General features: G+C 30.8%; 2 protein-coding genes across 6 annotated transcripts in view; one reads left to right on the top strand and one right to left on the bottom strand.

Annotated features, from left to right (window-relative positions):
- The window catches only part of Sas-4 (spindle assembly abnormal 4), a 54,208-nt gene extending 40,883 nt beyond the window's left edge, over positions 1-13,325 (top strand). The window contains exons 5-8 of the mRNA XM_075362301.1: positions 1,388-1,552; positions 2,752-3,203; positions 7,464-7,656; positions 8,717-13,325. Of these exons, the coding sequence (XP_075218416.1) occupies positions 1,388-1,552; positions 2,752-3,203; positions 7,464-7,656; positions 8,717-8,878 (972 nt within the window). The 3' untranslated portion in view covers positions 8,879-13,325. The remainder of the gene's footprint in view (positions 1-1,387; positions 1,553-2,751; positions 3,204-7,463; positions 7,657-8,716) is intronic.
- Positions 1,394-20,677, bottom strand: part of LOC142323110 (RUN domain-containing protein 1-like) — a 98,586-nt gene continuing 79,302 nt past the window's right edge. For 2 of the 5 annotated variants that reach the window (XM_075362303.1, XM_075362302.1), the window contains exons 13-14: positions 18,510-18,604; positions 16,567-16,867 (exon numbers count right to left, since the gene is read on the bottom strand). In XM_075362303.1, coding sequence (XP_075218418.1) covers positions 16,746-16,867; positions 18,510-18,604 — 217 coding nt within the window. In that variant the 3' untranslated portion in view covers positions 16,567-16,745. Of the gene's footprint in view, positions 1,526-5,307; positions 5,425-16,566; positions 16,868-18,509; positions 18,605-20,677 lie in introns of those variants that run through there. The other 3 variants (XM_075362306.1, XM_075362305.1, XM_075362304.1) reach the window with 3 other exon arrangements.

The following is a 20,677-nucleotide window of genomic DNA, read 5'->3' as shown; positions in this document are numbered from 1 at the left end:
TCTTGCTGATCTTGAGAAAAATTCAAAATAATCTGACAAAGAAATATATTTCCAATAATCATCTTTGTGCATGCATTATTAAGTGTAGTGATTTCAGGTAGCACTTTTTAAAATGGTGTATTAAGTTGTGTTATCATTCATTAGTATTCGACTCTACCATGCTTCTTTAGAACATCGGTTATTGGTATTTTGTATACTTGCTTGGTTTAGTCATTCTATCCTCATTGATTGTAACTTCGCTTATTTTGCTTTTCTAGCTATGTATAAAACACTGATACATATATTTCTGTAGCTTTTCTTTTAATTATCTTTTAGTTTACAGTGATTTAAATTGCAAAATATAGAAATCAGTTCATTGAAATTTGTCAGACTGAACTTAAATAACTAAATTGCCATAAATATTCCACAAGTCATTTTGACATTTCTGTAGTCTACATAAAATACATATGAAGCTATATTGATTATGTTGTTTACTGTAGCCATCCAATAAGAGGTCTGGCTGAATGTTTTATGGTTCAGTTGGTTTTTATTTTTTTGTTTTTACATAGCGTAAAGTTTTAGGGACAGGTGAGGTTGACTGATGAGGTAAAAAATGCCCCTACTCCTGAGGGATTGTAGGCAGGATGAGCACCTGCTGCCTAGAGGGAGCTTCAGTTTTCCTGTAGCTAAGAGTTTTTGGTCTCTTACTGTGATAGCTCCAAGGGTAGATTTTTTTCTCTTTACCACCTCATTTTTCATTTATTTCTTTTTTCCCCATGTTTGGTTTTGGATATAGATTGGACGGTTTAGTTTTATGGTAAGGATACTGGTATATAGTGTTTTTGGTGTGGTGAGTTGCCTCTGAATCGATTCAGGGTTGTTTACTGGCATCATAATCTTATGGCTGAAGTGCCTGTTGGGTGAGTTTGGGCCCCTAACTTCTAATCTGTTCTAAAAATAAAGTTTACTACAGCAAAGGCATATGGTACACTTTTCTAGTATTAGTAAACTACTGCAATTTTAAAATGTTGTGACATAGTGTTTTAATTTAATTTTTGAAGTGGTTAAAATTCTAGTACTTGAAGAAAGATTATACTCAACTTGGGTGTTATGAACCAACTTTTTAAAATATTCTTTTGGTGTTTATGAATGACCATATGAAATTGAAAGATCTTCATTAGGTATTGTAATTTGTCAAAATTAAAACAAATTTTATGTTAGTATTTGTCAGATTATATTGAACTTGTTAGTTTAAAGTTAAACCTGAAGCTACACTTATTCAAATAATTTTATTTTTATTAATTTTATATTTGTAATCAGTAGATTTTATTATATACTGTGTGTTTCTGCCTTGAATTCCATACAAACATTTATTATTCATAGAATATAATGTTACATCTTATTTCAGCTTGCTTCCACAGAACATGATTTACAGGATAAAACTAAACATTTTAAAGCAGCAGAGGCTTCCCTTCGAACCCAGTTGCAGCAATTAATTAAGGAATATCAGCAGTTGTCAAATATGAATGTTGGTCTTATCGCTGAACTGAAATCGATAAAACAAGATATGTCTGTAAGTATGTATTGTGTATAGGAAGAAGTTTATTTAACATGACAGTTATATGTGTTTTTGTTCTACAACTAGCATATTTTTAGAAGTTTTATTTTCATTTATTTGAATAGAGGTCATATAGTTTGTATATTATGGACTACTTACCGATGAGTTTTTTCACATACTTTTTTAATTATCATCAAACTCTTTTTATTATTACCATAAATTTACATCCTCTTTTTAATTCTAATAATTTATAGGAGAAGGAACTTTATCGTGAGCATGACTAGTAAACAACGATAAATTAATATGATTAGAGCTATGACTAGTGGCAGTTACAGAAATGTTAAAGTGGTAAATTAGAGATAGTGTATTATCTTTGTTTAGTGACAGATTGATGAATCCTGTTTTGATTCCCATAATAAATCTGCTAACTCATTCAAATCTACTTAAAGCTTTCTTAAACATTTAGGGTTATATAATTACTAAACATATTCTTTAACTGTTATCTTTAATCTGTCTTAATGACCAGAAATATGATATCGGTTAAGTATTAATAAAGTTAAGAAGCAACAATACAAAATTGGTTAAAATAACATACCATATTAAAAAAGTCACTTAATTTTTAATGGTTGCATTCGTTTCATCTCTGTGCTACAATTTCAATTTGCTCACCCCTACAATCGTGGAACAAACAATATTATCTGATTTTATTTATGCTAATTAGCAGGCAGTTAATTTACTTACTGTAAGCTTTTTAATATATTTTACTAACTTTTGTAATATGTTCATGAAAATATAAATATTATAAAAAAACAACTTTAAAATTATATTACTCTTAATAATGTGCTGTAAACTTTACAGTTTGTCTATAAACTGTGCTTCAGTTGAAAAAACCTAGATCTTTATAAGTAAAATTTGTTTTAAAAATGGCTTTAGATTTAAAAAAAAATTCTGTACTTCATAAAATTGTGCAGTGGTTGGATGTACTTTCATTGATTTAGTTTTCTAAAAGCATCTTTATGTATAATTTTTTTTAAATGTATAGTCTATGCAGAAACAATTCATTTTCTACAGATGGTCACGCAACCCTTCAAGATCCTGTGTAAATTGTCAAAGCTCTTCAATAATTTTGGAAATTTTATATTGTTATAGTATCTTCATTTTATGAGTAATTTCTATAAGAAAGTGTTATTGGTAGTTTCATTTTACTCTTTCAGAATAAGCAGAAGACAGGGAAAAATCCAAAAACTTCATCATTGCAGGAAGTTACTAACTTCATTGAAACATGTCCAAAAGATATTCTTAATTCTTTTGTTGAAGAAGCGCCATGTTCTTTTTCAAGTGAGCCACAAAGAGTCAGTATAAATGATCAAAGTGATCATGTACTGGTACCTTGGTCAGCTGCTGCCTGTTCTGACAGTGTAAATGAACAAGATGATGGAGAACTGCAGTCTGATTCAGTCCACTGCATGCCTGTTGCTCTTGATCTACCTACAGTAGTTAGTGGCAGTCATATTGAATTTCAGGACGATACAGTAAAAGTTGTTCGTTTTAGTAATGGAGATTTGCAGTCAGTCTATCATGATGGTCGTTTGGTGTATGTGTATGAATCTACAGGAACTGGACACATTATATTTCCATCAGGATTTGAAATATTAAAATTCACAAGGTTAGTGTAGATATATTACATGTAATTATTATTTCAGTTGATCTGTTTTTGCTTACTGTTGTGTAGAACGTGTATTGTCATATTAGTTACACTGATAAACATAATTTTTGTTTCCTAACATGCGATACATGATTTTAATAAGTTTTTCATGCTGAAAACTAATATGAACTCAGAATCTTTCTATCACCCACCATTTTTGAAAAATTTTTAAATTTTAATTAAAGGATTTTTTCAATGCATGGTTAACATTTTTAGCTCCTGTATTGTATTTTGTTAGCTCATTTTTTATTGTTTAACTTTGTTAACATAATTTGTAAGCTATAAATAAACAATACTAGACAAAGAATTAAATCATATCATAGTCATATACAGGGCGTTTCATAATGTTCTTTGGAGTTACAAAAATTCAGTACAAAAAAAGTACTTCACTTACCTAAATGAAAGTTGTACGAGGTGATGCAGGGACTCAAACAGTTTTAGATAAAATCTATAAATGTTCAATATGTGTTCCTCTGGTGACACGGTACACATCAACACGAAAGTCTAGCTCTTGCAAACTCGTTCTAACATGTCATTTTCGATAAGAGTTGATTGCATTGATTATGCAATCCTTTAGCTCAGCGATATCGGGTGGAATTGGTGGGATAAATACTGTAACTTTCACGTAACCCCAGAGAAAGAAATCACATTGGGTGATGTCTGGTGATCTTGGTGGCCACGTCATAATGCCTAGAAATTGTGTAAATGATGTAGATGCCTTTTGTTATTTATGTGATGAGTTTACCGTAAAGTCAAATATAAAAAACATTATACCTTTAATTTAAAAAAAAAGCATATCGTTTGTACTTTCACTGTAAAATTGGTGATCAGGATAAAACATGGTCTCCTCATATAGTATGCACTAATTTTTCTGTATATTTAAGAGGCTGGCTGAAAATAACACAGAAGGATTTGCCATTTGGTGAACCAAAGGATTGTGCAACTGATTGTTACTTTTGTTTAAAAAGTGTGTCTGGAATTTCTAAAAAATCTAAACATACTGTAAAATATCCTTCATTGCAATCTACAACCAGGCCTGTACCTCACAGTGAAATTATTCCAGTTCCTGAGTCACCTGTGAATGTATGTTTCAAAAGCAGCAATGAAGAATCAGGCAGTACTGAAGAAGACAACAATGATTTTGATTTTGAATTATCTTTCAATAAGCTACATCTTCATCACAGGTGAATTAAATGATTTGGTTAAGGATTTAAATTTATCAAAAAATCAAGCTGAATTGTTAGGATCAAGACTGCAAGGTTGAAATTTACTTCAAAAAAATACAAAAAATTTGGGGTTTTGAAGCTAACAAAAAGAACTTCGTTACTTTATTGATGAAAATAATTTGGTTTATTGCACAAATATTAATGAGCTTATGTTGCACTTGGACAAGTTCATAAACCTGAGGACTGGGGCCTTTTCATAGATTTGTCCAAGTATGGTTTTAAAGTGGTTTTACTACACAACTGTAACAAATATCCTTCGATACCGATCGCTTATGGTATTAATTTGAAAGAGACATATGATGTGTTGAAAGATGTTCTTGAAAAAATAAATTATAAAAAACATAGCTGGAACATATGTGGTGATTTGAAAGTTATAACAATTTTTTTAGGCTATACTAAGTGCATGTGTTTTCTTTGCGAATGGGACAGCCAAACTAGTGGTGATAAACATTATGTTACCAAAGAGTGGAAGAAACGAGACAACTTAACTACAAATTGGAAAAATATTATTCGTGAGCCCTTAGTTGAACCCAAAAAAATATTTTTACCCCCTCTCCATATCAAGCTAGGACTAATGAAAAATTTTGTAAAAGCAATTTAATAAATGACACAAACAACTGACAACCTATATTTAAAATATTTATATACTGTTGAAAATATAACTAAGGTTTATGATAAAATTAAATTTAAACCTGCATGCAAGACAAATAACCATATAATAAAACATTTAAAAAAACAGTAATCATACTGATTCATATAATTTATAAAATTCATGTGGAATTTATAAAATAAAATGTAATGACTGTGATCATATTTATATAGGCAAAACTAGTAGATTTTTTAAAACTAGATTTCTTTAATATGTTAGATACTATAAAAATGGAAAATTTGGTTTATCTAATGTTGCTGACCACCTCATTAACAACAAACATTCTATTTCTGATATTCAAACCAATCTGGAAATAAAGAAATATAATATAAATAATAATAATAAAAGTTTAAACATTTTGGAGAAATTTTATATGTATATGAATATAAAAGTAAATTCAACTAGATCAACTTGGAAACAAAATATGAAGATGACACACTTATAAAGACTACAGCAGATCGCAGCACTTTTTCAGATAAAAATAATGATAATGCATAAATCCATTTAATTCACACAGTAGTATAACACTGGCAAGCCAAGATACTTGGTACATTTTATCCTACTTATTTATTTTTAATAAATCATCTTTAATGCGGGCCTGTATTATCTTTACAATAGAAAATGGCATGTATTGTAAAACTTCATCCAGCAGAAGATAATAAAGTTTGGGTTGTCGCTGTCAAGACTTCAAATGGTGTATTGAAGAGACCAATTAACAAATTATGTTTATTGCCAATTTCTTTTTAAAGAAACATTAGACATTAACTTATTTAATATTGTCATTGTTATTTGTGTATATCTATGTAGTATTTTTGAAGTAACCTCTTCATGGTGGGAGGTGTGGATGAGATTTTGAAATGCTTTGCAACAATGAGTTTCCTGTTCCTGTTCTATGTAGTTATAACAATTCTGGGATCAGCTGAGCCACAATGATCTGTGATCAACCAATATATATAAAAAATTCCTCGTATACATGAGGGATGAAGAATAACAAACAGGAAATTTACTCCAGAATGTTGAAAAGTGTTTAAACCACAGTAAAATATATTAGTGGGTGAAATAATTTAATTTGGCCAGAACAAGTGTGACTGATCTCCATCGCTCTGGAAGACCAGTTAAAGTTTCAACTAACATGCTGCAAAATCGCATAAATGATCTTATTCACAAGACAGATGAGTCAAAGTTTCTCAAATTTTTAGTCTGTGTAATATTAGTGTTGGAACTGCGCATTCAATCATTCATGACGTGCTGAATCATTGCAAAACCTGTTCGAGATGAGTTCCAAAACAGTTGACCGAAGCCCATAAAGACACCTGGATTCCCCTTTTTTTTGAGCTTAAAGAACTGTTTGCTCTACATAATAACCTGTGATGAAACATGGATACACCATTTCAAGCCCGAATCCAAACGGCAAAGTCTTGAGTGTAAACATCTGGATTTGCCCACCAAAAAAATTCAACTCATGCATCTACTGCAAAAGTTTAATGAACTGTAAGATCATTAAAATCATTCATTTGCTAATATTTATGTAAAAAAATTAGGGAAATTATTTGACTGATAAGTGGATTTTATTTATTCTCGCAAATTAATTTATTTTTTACACGACTTAATTTGATTTTCTTTTTTAGTGTTTAGTGATGTTGATGGTCTTCTGGGAGTTGCAAGGCCCAATTTTTAGTGACTATTTACTATTTAGAAAAACAACATACTATGAACAGTGAATACTATTCTAACATGCCCCAACAGAAAGCGAGACCCATCATAAGGTAAAAATGTCAGAGTGCTCTCTCAAAAGGTATGAGTCTCTTGCATGACAACGCACACCCCCACATTGCTCAGAGAATAGGAGAAATGCTCAAGAAGTTGAGTTGGGAGGTGTTGCCACATCCTCCTTATAGCCCAAACCTCGACTTGTCTGATTTTCATTTATTTGGCCCACTCAAAGACTTTTTACACAGCAAGAAGTTCAACAATGAAGCAGTCAAAAAAACTGTACATGAATGGTTCAAACAGCAAGGTAAAGACTTCTACACTGTGGGAATCAGAAAGCTCACAGAATGGTTGGACAAGTATCTAAATGTTGCTTGTTGTAGTCTAAATGTTGCTGCAGACTATGTTGAAAGGTAGTGTAAGTTCCAATGTCATTGAATAAATCATTTTTTTCTCTACATGAATTGTCTAAATTATTGAACGTCCTTTTATATAAAAAAGCATATTATTATTTTGCAGAATTTAAAGCCGAATTTCTCAAAAATTGTTTACACCGTTTTCTTATCAAAATTTTTGTTCCTTATCCTTATTTTTCAAAATTTATATTTTGTGTAATTTTCTTTTGTTCATTAACAGTGGTCAGGTGGAGAAGCGTTTTCCAGATGGTAAAACAGAAGTTACATATCCAGATGGTACAAAACAAGTTAATTATCCCGATGGCTTGGAGCAGTGGTACTTTACAAATCATATTATTGCTTCAAGGTCAGATGATTTGGTTACTGTTAATTTCCCTAATGGGGAAATAGAGCAGTACTTTGGAGATCGAACTGTAAGTTCATTAAAATCATTCAATTGCTAATATTTATGTAAAAAAAAAAATAGGGAAATTATTTGATCGATAAGTGGATTTTATTTATTCTCACAGATTAATTTATTTTTTACATGACTTTAATCTGATTTTCTTTTTTAGTTGTTATTACCCATGTGGAAGGGAAATAATAAAAGGAAAATCAAAGCTATTAGTTTTAAATTTTATTTTTAAAAGTAAAACCATTATTGAACAGTATCAAGATTTTGTCATAAACCTAAGAAAGCACAGGGTTTCTTTACAGTATGTGAGGACTCAACATTTGAAGGAGAAATACAGACTACTTGGAGATGTAGAAATACACTAAAGTTGAATCAGTGTAATTATAAATTGAATTAACAGAGAACAGTTTTCAATGAGGTCAACAGTCTCTTAAAACCTTTTCCTGACTTGTTAGTACCGAGTAGATCTTTTTGAGGAATTATTTAGATCATAACCAATTTATTTTATATTGTCTGAGTTGTTTTCAACTTCATTCATTAGACACCTCAGCCACTAGTAAGAATGTTGTACAATTCAGGATAAGGACCAATCCCTAGACTGTCCACCAGCAAGAGTTGCCTCCCCCCCTCATTACTAAACAGCTATCGACATTTGCCACTGGATGAAGTTTTGCTTAATGTCTCTGTGTTTTTTTATAATTATGAGGTTACATTCCTCCAGTCATTTATGTAGTTTTACTTTTGTGTACTTTTCACAACTTTATTACAGTTATAATTAATGCTTCAAAAAATATTCAGAAAGAGCTGAAGATTGTGTTAATGAGTTTTAAATAATTTTATTAGAGTATCCTTATTATTATGCACTAATGAATTCTATTGTAGAATTTGTATAGAAAATATGTATATTATTATTATAAATAGTGTGAACATAATTTTGCTAACTTTGGCTTACTTTTGATGAAAAAAAAAAAATTAGCATTAAGTAAAAGTAAATGCTTATGATGAAGGTAATGTAAATATAACTGTAATTCAATAAGTTGTTCTGGATATATTTGAATTTATTATAACTTTCATTACAGATTCGGTGCTTTCCAAGTGGCACAAGAAAAATTTTGTATTCTGATGGTTCTACTGAGACTAAGTACAGTGATGGTCGTGTCCGAGTAAAAAATAGAATGGGATTGATTACATATGACAGCAATGCAACCATGATTGCAGATGCCAGTGATGATTCGCAATAGGAAGGTACTGGGATTTACCAGTCCCAAAGTAACTTTTTTGAAACTCTGATGTATGAAAAATTATACACAGATTTTAATCTGTTATTTATATATTAAAAATCATGAACAGCCATTTTATAAATTTTTTTTTTGTATACAAAGTAGAACTGCTGTAGTCAGATGTTTTTGTATGATGGGTATTGCAGTTAAATAACTATATATTACAAAAAAATGTCAGCATCAATATGTCATGGAATTTCTATTACATATAATTGATAATGTTGGTAATATTCTCAAATTAGTTTAAGAAATGTAGCGATTAAGAATACATAAGATTACAACTTGCCTAAAACTGCAGACAGTGCACTGCAACACGTTGTCTGATCTAATATGTTGGAATTTACTAAATACAATTTAATTCACTAAATTTTTTGGCAAATTCTGAAAGTTGTTTACTAATTCAACAGTCAAGCCATGTTCTTTTTTCCTTACAGAATTGTAATGCAGCAATTCTACTCCTGGGTAATTGGAAATACATAAATATATTTAGTTTTATTGTAGAAGTTCTATCATTTAAAGTTACTTTTCTAGTCTTAATTACAATTTTGTATTGCGAGTAAAGTTTTTTGGCTGAACTGTTATAGACATTTTATTATTTGACAGAGACTGAAAAAGTATGTCTATGTAAGTGTTATATAGAAAATATAATTTATCTTAAAAATCTATCATTAATAAGTAGTTTAATATGGAAGGTTTTATTGTATTTTAAATGGAGTCTTTTAATTGTACCTTTACATTAAAATACTCATCAAATTAGTTAATTATTTGCTGTTACTATGCACCCTGTATTTTTTCAGTTTTTACTAGTTAAGCAAGTTGTTAACATTTATCCACTTTACATCCCTAGATGAAGGTCAGACAATGATAACTAACAGAAATTAATTTAGATCCTTCAAGCCAGCATACAGGTCAGCATGATACACTGCTCCGCAGTTTACCTTAATGGCAGCCTGCAAATAATGGCATTACAACAGAACATTCAGTTCACATCACTCAAGAAACACCTTCCATGTAGAACAATTGCATAAATCCAAAAAATTATTGTATTTAATTTCTCCACATTAAATTAAATGTAAATTCACGCACTATAAATTAGCCAATTAGATGACTACAAGGACTGTGAGTTGCATAGCACATCATCAGTTAACTATGTTCTGCCAGTTTCCATCATACAATTCACCTATATAATGCATGTTTATGAAAATTATGTATATTCAGCGGATCTGGGGCACTATTTAAATAAGAGCTCATAATAGTGATTGTGCAAATCCCAGTTCCTGTTACCAAACCTTGGAACATTACACCCCCACCTCAGACCAAATTCTCTCAGTATACTGCATGTAAACACTACTCTCTGGATTCAGAAAATTCACAGTATAGTTAATAGTAAAATGTTGGAAGCCCTCCATCTCAAATAATTTTAATAAATAATTCTTCAGAAATCTGTCGAAAGAGTAATACCCGACTACATTTTCCTATGACTTATGTTTTTCCAAAATGTTAGCACCACAGGTAGCTAAATATTTAAAAAGTATCATGTCTCTTTCTTAAATGACTTGAAAATCCAACTCCCGTGGACTATCCATCCCTGATTATATTTCCTATCAAATATTTACCTCATCTATTAGAACATATCTTCCTGGCCTACCTAACTTCAGCCATTAATCACCAATGTTTTTTTTACTAACAGTGTATATTCTTATACTTTTCGCAAATATGACAATTATTCCTCAATTGCAGTTGATCTGACATCTGAAGCTGTTGACATTCATCTGCATCTGATCGTTCATCAGCAGCAGCGGTTTTAGGAAGGCAGTTATCCAGAAAGCAAATAATTAAAGATTTTCTCTGAGCGATTATGGTCCTCAAACCAAATACTTTTATTCTGGGAAATGAATATTACATCATATGGTAACCTTTTTGTAGGAATTAACTGTTGGGATACTTCCATAACAATGAAATGCACACTTTTTTCCAAGATCATTTCCTTCCCACGTTCCTCATAAAATTATTGATGTCTTACTAATATAATTCCATATGGTCAAAATAACAAATCGATTTAACTGATCCAGGACTGCAATAATTTTTATGAAATCAGAGCAAGTACACAAAACATCCAATATTAGAACAAAATGTCAATCACAATAAATAACCAGACGTGCAGTAAACACAAAAACAGACAGAATTCATTATACACGGACAACCAATAACCCTTAGATAAGAAGATTAGTTAACAGTCATATCGCATTAGGTAAATCAAGTAAATCAAGATAACAAAAGCTTATATCAATCTTACAATTCAAGAAACAATAAACTCAAGTAGTATCAAAAGCTAACATGAAACAGCAATAAAATTCTCTGACCTTCACAAATTGCCCATATGAACAACTAACAATTTGAACAATAAATTACAATAATCCAATCTATTATTATATCTATCTAGTAATAGTGAATAATTACCCAAATTTGAATAGTTAGCAAGATTATAAATGGAGCTAAGAAGAATTATGATGTAATTTTATAATTTGCTGTGATAAATCATAAAATCAGTTGAGGTCAGTTAATCTCTGAGGATTTTTGTTGCTCTGAATCTGTAAATTCTATATTATGTAAAACATGCTTTTGACTGGTATGAGGATAGCGCTGATTTGACTTACTACTTCTTCGTTTTCTGAGGCATTTACAGTCACGAATGGTGTCAAAATTGGAATAGGCACAGGGTTCGTGCTTCCGTGATTTTGGTTAGTTAGTTTTGAGGGTGTCATGTTAGAACGGGTGTGAAATTGTCCATTGAAGGCCTACGTGAAGGTGAAATCTAATTTTTCATTATTTACTGAGGTAAATATCTGCCAAGGCATTTACATCGGTGGCATCCCGACTGAGGCCTGGCTGATGACTGAAATGTAATCAGAGGATCAAAAGATGACCTCTGGTAAAGCCCCCCTCGGTGCTTGGAATGGAGGGGGTGGTGTGGCAACCATTAATGGCACAAGATGGGTGCTTCCCTTACGGGGTTGGGATGCTCTGAATCTGACAATACTGAGTGTTTTAAAACATTTACTTTTAATATAGTGAATTTTAGAATAGTAATAGTTGTTTGATGTCAAAAATGAGTTCTCACCTTTATTATTATAGACAATGTCAAATCTTTTGAACTGGCTGTTGCAGTTACCTGCAACTGGTTTGCAGTTGGCTGTTGTAGTTGTGCTTATTATCTAGTTGTAGCAGGTGTATTTATGTATATTAAATATATGGTGATTTCAACTTACGTGCTGTTGCTTTCTTAATAATCATTTAAGTTGGATGCACCTTTTTATTTTATTAGGTTGGATTAATGGTGTGTAAATATGTTATTAAGATATCTTATGTGTTTGTTATGTAAAATTAATACTTGCATAAATTATTAATGTTATATATACTGTTCTTTTTAACATTAAGTGAAACAGAATTTTAAATTCCTGCCACTTGTCATTATCTTCTTAGTTGTTTATATGAGGCTCGGCTGTTAAATTTTGCACAATAGTGTGCTACATGGAGACAAAAGGTACTATCAAGTTGGGCGTGATAGCACATGATAGCTAAAATCCTCCTCTACAAACCTGTGATAATGCGTTGAAATTTATTTACCGATTTATTTTCAGTAGCACTTAAAATGGAGTAGAGTACGGCCAATATATCAACACGTTTAAAACGATGTGCAATGATCAAATTTTTAACAGCAGAAAATGTGAATTCAATGAATATTTTTCAGAGTTTAAAAGTGGTTTACCGTAGTGAAATTGTTGACAGGAGTACTATGAGTAGGTGGGTGTTGAAATTTTGCTAATGTGAAGCTGGTAAAGCGACAATTGAGGATGCACCTCACAGTGAACCAGTTTCTGTGATTGACAAGAAACATCAAAAGAAGGTGGACGATTTGCTTTAAATTAACTGGCTAATCACCCAGCAGCAATGCATCATTATTCAGTTATGCATATCTAAAGAATGAGTAGGCCATATTATTAAGCAATTGGGTTACCGTAAAATCTGTGCACAATGGGTACCATGCAAACTGATGGCTCTCCACAAGTTGAAGTTTGAGCTTATTCTGCATCTGCCGTACTTGCCAGATTTGGCTCTGTGCAACTTTCACTTCTCTCATCTCAAAGGTAATCATTTTACACCATTGATGATGAGGTTTTATCCCTATTTCATTCTCATGCTATGCACTATGTGGACAATTTATCAGTCGAGTCTCGTATGTATATATATTTCTGTATTTTCCTACTGTATACATATTGTATTTCCTAACTTTGTTGTATTTAATGTTAGGGTTTAAGATAAATTATTTTTATACAGTATTATGCATTTACAAAATAATATAGATTTTTTTATGTGTATTCTTGTGTAATATTAAGATAACTTGTATTTCGCTCAATTCGTTCTATAATTGTAAATATTAACAAATGAAATAGAAAAACATTGTTCTACTTGCACTTCAGTAAGTGCTTTTTTTAGTAGTAGAAAAACTGTTTCACATAAGTATATTTACACAAGTATCTGTATTGATTTTTATTTTTGTATCCATCATAATTATGTTGGTCAATACCAGTAATTAGCAGTAGTATACTTGTTTTAATTTAATGAGAACATTAGGTTACTAACCATTGCTACCTTATGGCAAATAATTCACAATCATTTCAATTCTAAGTAGACTAATCTAAAGAAACTGGTTCCTTTTCATCTCAAAGGCAAATATGTGTAAAAGAAAGACTACTCTAACAAAGGATTGGTTATAAGTGAGAAAAAGTAAACTTGATCTAAGATTATCTGCTATGGACTTAAATTGAGAATTAGCAGCCAGTGGAACAGATTTACACATGACAACTGTTAGAAACAGACTTCTTACAGCTGGCTGGAAAGCTTTAGTTGACCAGTGAAAAAGCAGCTCTTAACAACAGCAATGTGCAAAAAAAAGAAGGTTCTTGTGAGCCAAAGCACATGCTAACTGGACCAAAAGAGACTGGAAAAAATGTTTTGGGTTGTTTTGCATTTGAAGACCCTTGTTCAGTACTTCCAGTAGATGGTATGTTGAAAAGTGTTGGATACATCAAGATTCTGAAGTGACACAACTTCAAAACAAATTCCCACAAGGCAGTGGAGGTGTGCCAGCAAGATTTGGTGTTATGCCATACTGCCAAAAAGGGTGGACAAATTTTCCAAAGAACAACAGTGCTCTTGTGACCAGGCAACTCCCCAGACTTAAATTCACTTGAAAATTTTTGGGCAATAGTCAAAAAACAACTCAAAAATGAATTGTACCACAAAAATTCACCTCATTAAAGCAGTTATATCAGTATGGTTTCATGATGAGGAAATAAAAAAAAAGTGTTTTACACTTGTTGAATAGATGCCAAAACGTCACCTGATTAAAAGTAAAGGAGGACATATCAATTACTCCATATCCACAAATTGTACAGGTATAATCTTTTTTATAAATAGTTACTTTTTATTAAATAACATCTGTGATTAGATTAATTTGCATTCTACTGTATTAAAAAGCACTCTGAATTTTTTATTATTTTTATAATGATATTTTTATTCTTTTGAAGTACTGTAGAAAGTTAGAGTTGAAAGAATTTGATTGTGTCTTCCATGGATTCAAAATAGATTCCTTTAGAAAACTTCTGATTTTTGGAATTTAGTAGAAGTTTCAGGGCACTATATTAAAATGGATAGGTTAGATATTCCAAAATAGCGATTCAATTTTCTAGCTAAACATTCCTTGAAAGGCAAGGCTGAATGTATAAGATACATTGCCTTTGTAAAGAGTCGAGTTTTCATGTTTGAATAAATTCAGCCGTTTCTTCTCAATATTTGCTATTTTGATAGAACCTGAACAACATAATAATATTGTTTATTTACTGTTTTGCCTTGAACCATTAGTCTGAGATGTAAATGCAGTGTTATTTTATAACTTACATGGTCAGCTTGCTGATACGACTGAGTTTGTGTCACTAATGAGCAGGTTGGTGGGGAGGGGGCACAGCACAGATCAGCCAAAACTGGTGCTCTCGCTTATTTCCATTCAGTGTAGCTCACAACGTAAGATGCGGGGGTGATTCATATGTTTGTTTAGAGTTTGTCGAGATAGATCAATTTAAGTAATAATAAATGAATTTTGGACAAATTATATATAAAAAATTAAAGAAAACATGTAAAAAAAAAGTATAAAAATTCAATATGTCAACCTCAGACTGCACAAAAGCCAGCTGGAAATTAAATTACACATATCGTTGGAGAGGGGAGGTTATGGGCCACACACAGGAACCCCAATGTCCAGTGCTGAGCGAGCAAGACTGTTTTGGGAGCATTGCAAAGGTGGCATGACATGCTCAGTGAACGACACTGATGGCACAAGCACCTCTACCACTGCTTATTATGCCTTGTCTCTTACTTCTCATATCACAGACCAATGTTGAACAAAATTGTTGAATATTAGTTGAAAAAATTTAATTTGGTACGCAGTAAATGTCTTGTTTTAATTTCAATCCAATACACTAAAAGTGACTTGTTGACATAAAACCAACCAATTTATCTGTAGTTAGCCAAATGAAGGAACTAAAATTTTCCATTGGAGACTTACAGTTTTGTTAAAAAAAAAAAAAAAATGATGGCTCTACCACTTAACTCTACAGATAAGTTGTTCGGTCTGTAACTTGGGGGAACTTCATCCAAGGTCTGTAGCATTTCACATTAAAGCAACAACTGTGCGCCTCGACACAGCCCCATCTGATTTTTTAATTAAAGTTGCCCCTTTAATCTTAACATCTTTTTCATTCTCTATGACTAAGTATTTGGCTGTATATTTATCTTGTTGCTTATTTTCCATACTGTAATTGAAATATCAAAGTTTTGTACATGTGAACTTCAAACTTATTAATTTAAGATGGTGAAGTTGTGCATGTGCAAGAACAAATTATAAAGGTTATTTATTAGTTTTCATTTTCAGTAGAAACTGATTTTCAAATGCTTGTACTAAACATGAAAACTTATAAACAACCTTTACAGTTTGTTTTTGCACAACTTAACCACATCATCTATGGAGCTTAGTGCAAATTCATTTGTACTAACAGCACTTCTCTTTAACCTTTTTTAAAACTAGCAACATTTTTCTTGTGATTAACATGACTCCGTGATAATGTATTATCTGAAAAATATTTAAAGTTGTGTTACTTGCACAGTCTGGTGCTTACATCTACAGAAGAGAAATCGGGTAAATTCAGGATCATCATAGATAGGTATGCTCACCTAAAAAAAAGTCGCAATTAACAGAAATATGAGTAATAACATTTAAAGCGGTTCATATACTTCATTATAATATCTTTCGTACCGTGTTTTCAAACCTAAGCACTACTTGGTATATCTTCAATGTGTCCTTTGAAGACTTTTACTCTGTCCATGTCAATTCTATCTCTAACTCTGGCAACATCAGCATCACTTTTACTTATGCAATTGTAATTTTGTGCACAATTTACTTTAAGAAAATGGGAAGCAGGGAAATTTTCATTTCCCTAAGAAAAAAATCTTACCTTAAAGAATGTATTGGAAGTGTGCAATGGATTGGCAACAGCAAACTGATCAACAAACATATATTGATAAAACTAAAATACAATTTTAACACTGGTAGGTAAAGTAAAATTTTTAATAAACTTTTTGGGTAGGTTAACATTTCTTTAGTATACAAAAAAAAAGATTTCACAATTGTTTTCCAGATTATTGTAGTTAGGTAATAAAACTGATATATGAATGGTTAAATTTTTTAATAAAAAAAAGAAACCACATTTTATTAGAAAGCATCTTTAATGTTCTGCAGCTGTCGAACTGCAAGGTCCACTGGTAAATCAAAATGGAACTGATTCAATTTCTCTAAACTGAATAAACTATCTTCAAACCCTGAAAAATTTAAAACTTTAGAAAAGAGATATTTATGATACATAATTCACATACGTTTTTAAACATTATCGAAGTACAGTGCAATTAATTAATATAACACTAATAAAAAAAGGAAAATATAGGTTTATTAAACCCACCTCTTTTATTTAATACATGAAATTTTTCAGCATCACCTGAATATATTTATTGGAAATTCACATTAAAATAAATCTAACTTCTGTATACTATAATAAATATTGGATAACTGAAATTATTAAGAGATGCTAAGTCAAAATTATTTTTGTAAATGTTTTGCCATATCAGAAGTATGCTACCGTTTCTAAAGCTCTGAATATTTATTAAAACATGAACATACTACCACAAGCTATGTAAACAATTTTGACTTTCTTTAAAGATTGTAGTAATAAAATATTACTTTATAAATTTAAAAGTAAATTAGTTACCAGCCAGAATCTGAGTTAACAGTGACAACAGAAATTATAAAGGAAATAACCAAAAAAAACACTGTTCTGATTAATGTGAACAAGAGCAGGTCTTAATAATTAGAGATTACACTATGCTTAAAATAGTTAAAATATATGCTATGATAAAATTTCAAAATTATGGCTTTAACCAAAAGTACTCATTTAAATTTACCTACAAATTCATTTGATGGAAGTTCCTTTGGGTAATGAAGCACATTATCATTCATAATGCTTCTCTCACTGTTTTAATGCTCTTAGGAGTTTTGTCTGTCATGTACCTTCTGTGACAGTGGATCACTTGTAATATGTCAAAACAGCAACCCTTCAGCTTCACCTCAGTAAAGAGAAAAGATCTACAGGAGCAAATCTGGTAAATGCAAGAGGGGTTAAGCACAAATTGTTTTACTGTGGCTAGAAAATACTTCAACATATTAAAGTTGTGAGTATGAGGGGATTGTGATGGAGCATCTGATTTGTTCCACCTTCTTCGACTTGTTTCATGGTATTTTGTCTGAGAATGACATTTTCAATGTAAAGACCACTGCTTAAGCTCTGGTTCCAAACAATTACCCTCATAATGAAGAAGTGTAAGTCATTACAGGGTTACTAATAGATCCTATCATTATGGCATAGTGGTCAGAAGTTAGGGGCCAGGGCTGTGCTTGTTTAAAGTCAACATAAGGATTGTTTGCACTATGTTGAAAATGATGCTGGAACTTTCTTTTATATCGATCAAACAATGATTCTTATGCACCAAGTGCCCATTTTTTTCATATTCTCTGGAGTTGTACTTATTGCTCATTAAGTGTGTTCATACAGAAGGTGATAAAAATACAGTACTAAATAAATTAGTGCATTGATATTGATAAGATATATTAAAGTACATGACAGCTATTTTTATGTTTTGAATTTCTAGGAGCATCTTGTGATACAAATATATTTTCACCCAGTTTAAATGATTTGGTGTTTTTGACAATTCAATAATATATATAAATGAAAACTAATTATTTCACAATTAGTTAATCCTGACTAAATAAATGTAAAATAAGTTTAATTAATGATTTTATGAGAAATGAGTTTCCACATCAATTATAATGTGATGTAAAATTTGGCTTGACTTCATTCCACCATAACATGGGAATGAAGTCAGCAAAAACACGTTAACTTTTTAATTATTCACACAAAAGAATTACCTGTTTTTGCTACATAACTCCACGGTTGATAATATAACTCGAGCAATGGCTGGCATCGGAATATCAGTCTTAACCATGTGACTAACATTTTTGAACTGGAACAAGATAAAAATGACCATTGTTTAACAGATATATTTGATGTAAATACACAGTTACAGCAATTAGATGAGTGGTGAATGGATGCTAAAATATAAACTAAGTTTCTAAGGTGCAAACTTCATTCAGTTAAGTCTTTCTACATTCTACTTACTCTCCAAAAGTATATACAATAGAAATTAGTTCAATATTTATGAATTTGTAATTGAGCATCATCATAGCAATATAATAATAGACTATTATTAATAACAAAAATTACACTTGCTGCTTTTAGTTTTTTTTTTTACATTACATGATTGCTTTCAATAATCATCACTACTTCATCAGATATTAAAAAACTTTTTTGTCAAATTATTAAAACAGAATAGAAGGTTGTTTCATCTTCTTAAGTAAAAAATTTTAACAAAATGTTTTTTTTTTTAAATATCTGGTGAAGTAGTGATCACTACAAAAGCACTCATATAATATAAAAAAATAAAAGCAGTAAGTGTAATTTTTATTATTATTGATAACAGAAATTAGACATCTATTTTGCCATCATCAGTAAATTAAAAAACAGAAAAAGTGGACGAATTCAATCTTGGATTTTTTTTTAACTAGAACATTTTTTAAAATTACATTAAGAAAAACTTCATATTCATGAACGAAATTGTAACATGAAAATAACCCCAACCTTTAATAAAAATTGCAGGCTCAACTGCCAACTGTAGGTAAACTACTCTGGGTTATCTCATATATCAATATGCTCTGGGTTATTAAATATTTTCATTCAACTTTTATTTAGTGTTGATAGTTAAATTTAAATCTCACTTCAAATTATAAGGTAAAAATAAAAACTGACTTCAAAAAAACTAATGCAAATGAATTCATATCCATATTTTAATTAATAATAAATTTTTCACGCTGTACATGTAATTAACTGATATTTAGAGCTAAATGGAATTACAGATTTAATCAAGCAGATGACCCCTTTACTAACTTACTTTATATAGTATTGATTTAAATCGCCAATGGATACATACTATAGAGTGGCATTTTTGTTTATCAATTTTAATTTATTTCTATTTTATATTTATGAGATAATTAAGGAAGGTAAAGAAAAAAATGATAAATTTTCATCACACATGAGTAAATAAAATAAACATGTTCCAAACATTCCTTAAATTAATAGAGTACTTCTTTTACATAACAATTATTTCATAAATAAAAAAAAAAAAAAAAAAAAAAAACTAGTTAGCCATTGAAAATAAATATTACTTAAAACCATTAATAAGGTTGATGCCACCTCGGTCTACTTTTTGACAAAGCTATCACCATTAACTGTTGCTTAGTGAAGATAAAAATCAAACAGTTGGCTACTTCATTCTGAAGTAAAAGCAAATAAGTATACTTGTAAGGCACTGACATTGCCAGGTGTGCAGCTGATATGTACATATGGTACTTACTTACTTTCTGTACGCGCCTTGTAACAGATCAGAAAGTTGCAGAGTTTTGTTATTTCTGTAATAGAATTAATAATAGTATATGAAATAAGATACCAAAAGCAGACTTGTAGAGAGCTTTCATGTAGAAAATAAATCTTCTAGTATTGAACATGGATTAAGAATTAAAAGATGTATTCTCAAAGATATACGTGCAAGATATAATTTATGGATTGAAACATGGGTGTCAGAAAAAAAAATGGTATAAGAGGGAGAATTTTGAAAATTAGTTGGGTTGTTATAAGTTTGTATTTGAAGAGGTCATAAGTTGTACAGCAAAAGAAATAGATTAGTATAATCATAAAGCAATACTAATGCTTTATGGGTTGGTGAAACGATATTTAGACATCAAGATTTAGTTATTCTGACAATGGAGAGATGTTCAAAAGGATGAAACAGAGTGTAGAGAAGACAAAGAATGGAATATATATGAGGGTGGGCTGAAAAGTTTCTAGCCTGACAAAGAAAACAACAGTTTCATTTTTGTTTGAATTTTTTGCTTTTCAATATAATCTCCACAAAGACTAACAGACATTTTATAATAGTGCTCTAATGCTGTTATACCAACTTTATAATGCGATTCATTGAGCT

Source organism: Lycorma delicatula, chromosome 4 (assembly GCF_047948215.1).
Source record: "Lycorma delicatula isolate Av1 chromosome 4, ASM4794821v1, whole genome shotgun sequence".
Lineage (NCBI taxonomy): Eukaryota > Metazoa > Arthropoda > Insecta > Hemiptera > Fulgoridae > Lycorma > Lycorma delicatula.
Note: the sequence above shows the minus strand (reverse complement) of the source record. Positions and strands in the feature narration are given on the sequence as shown.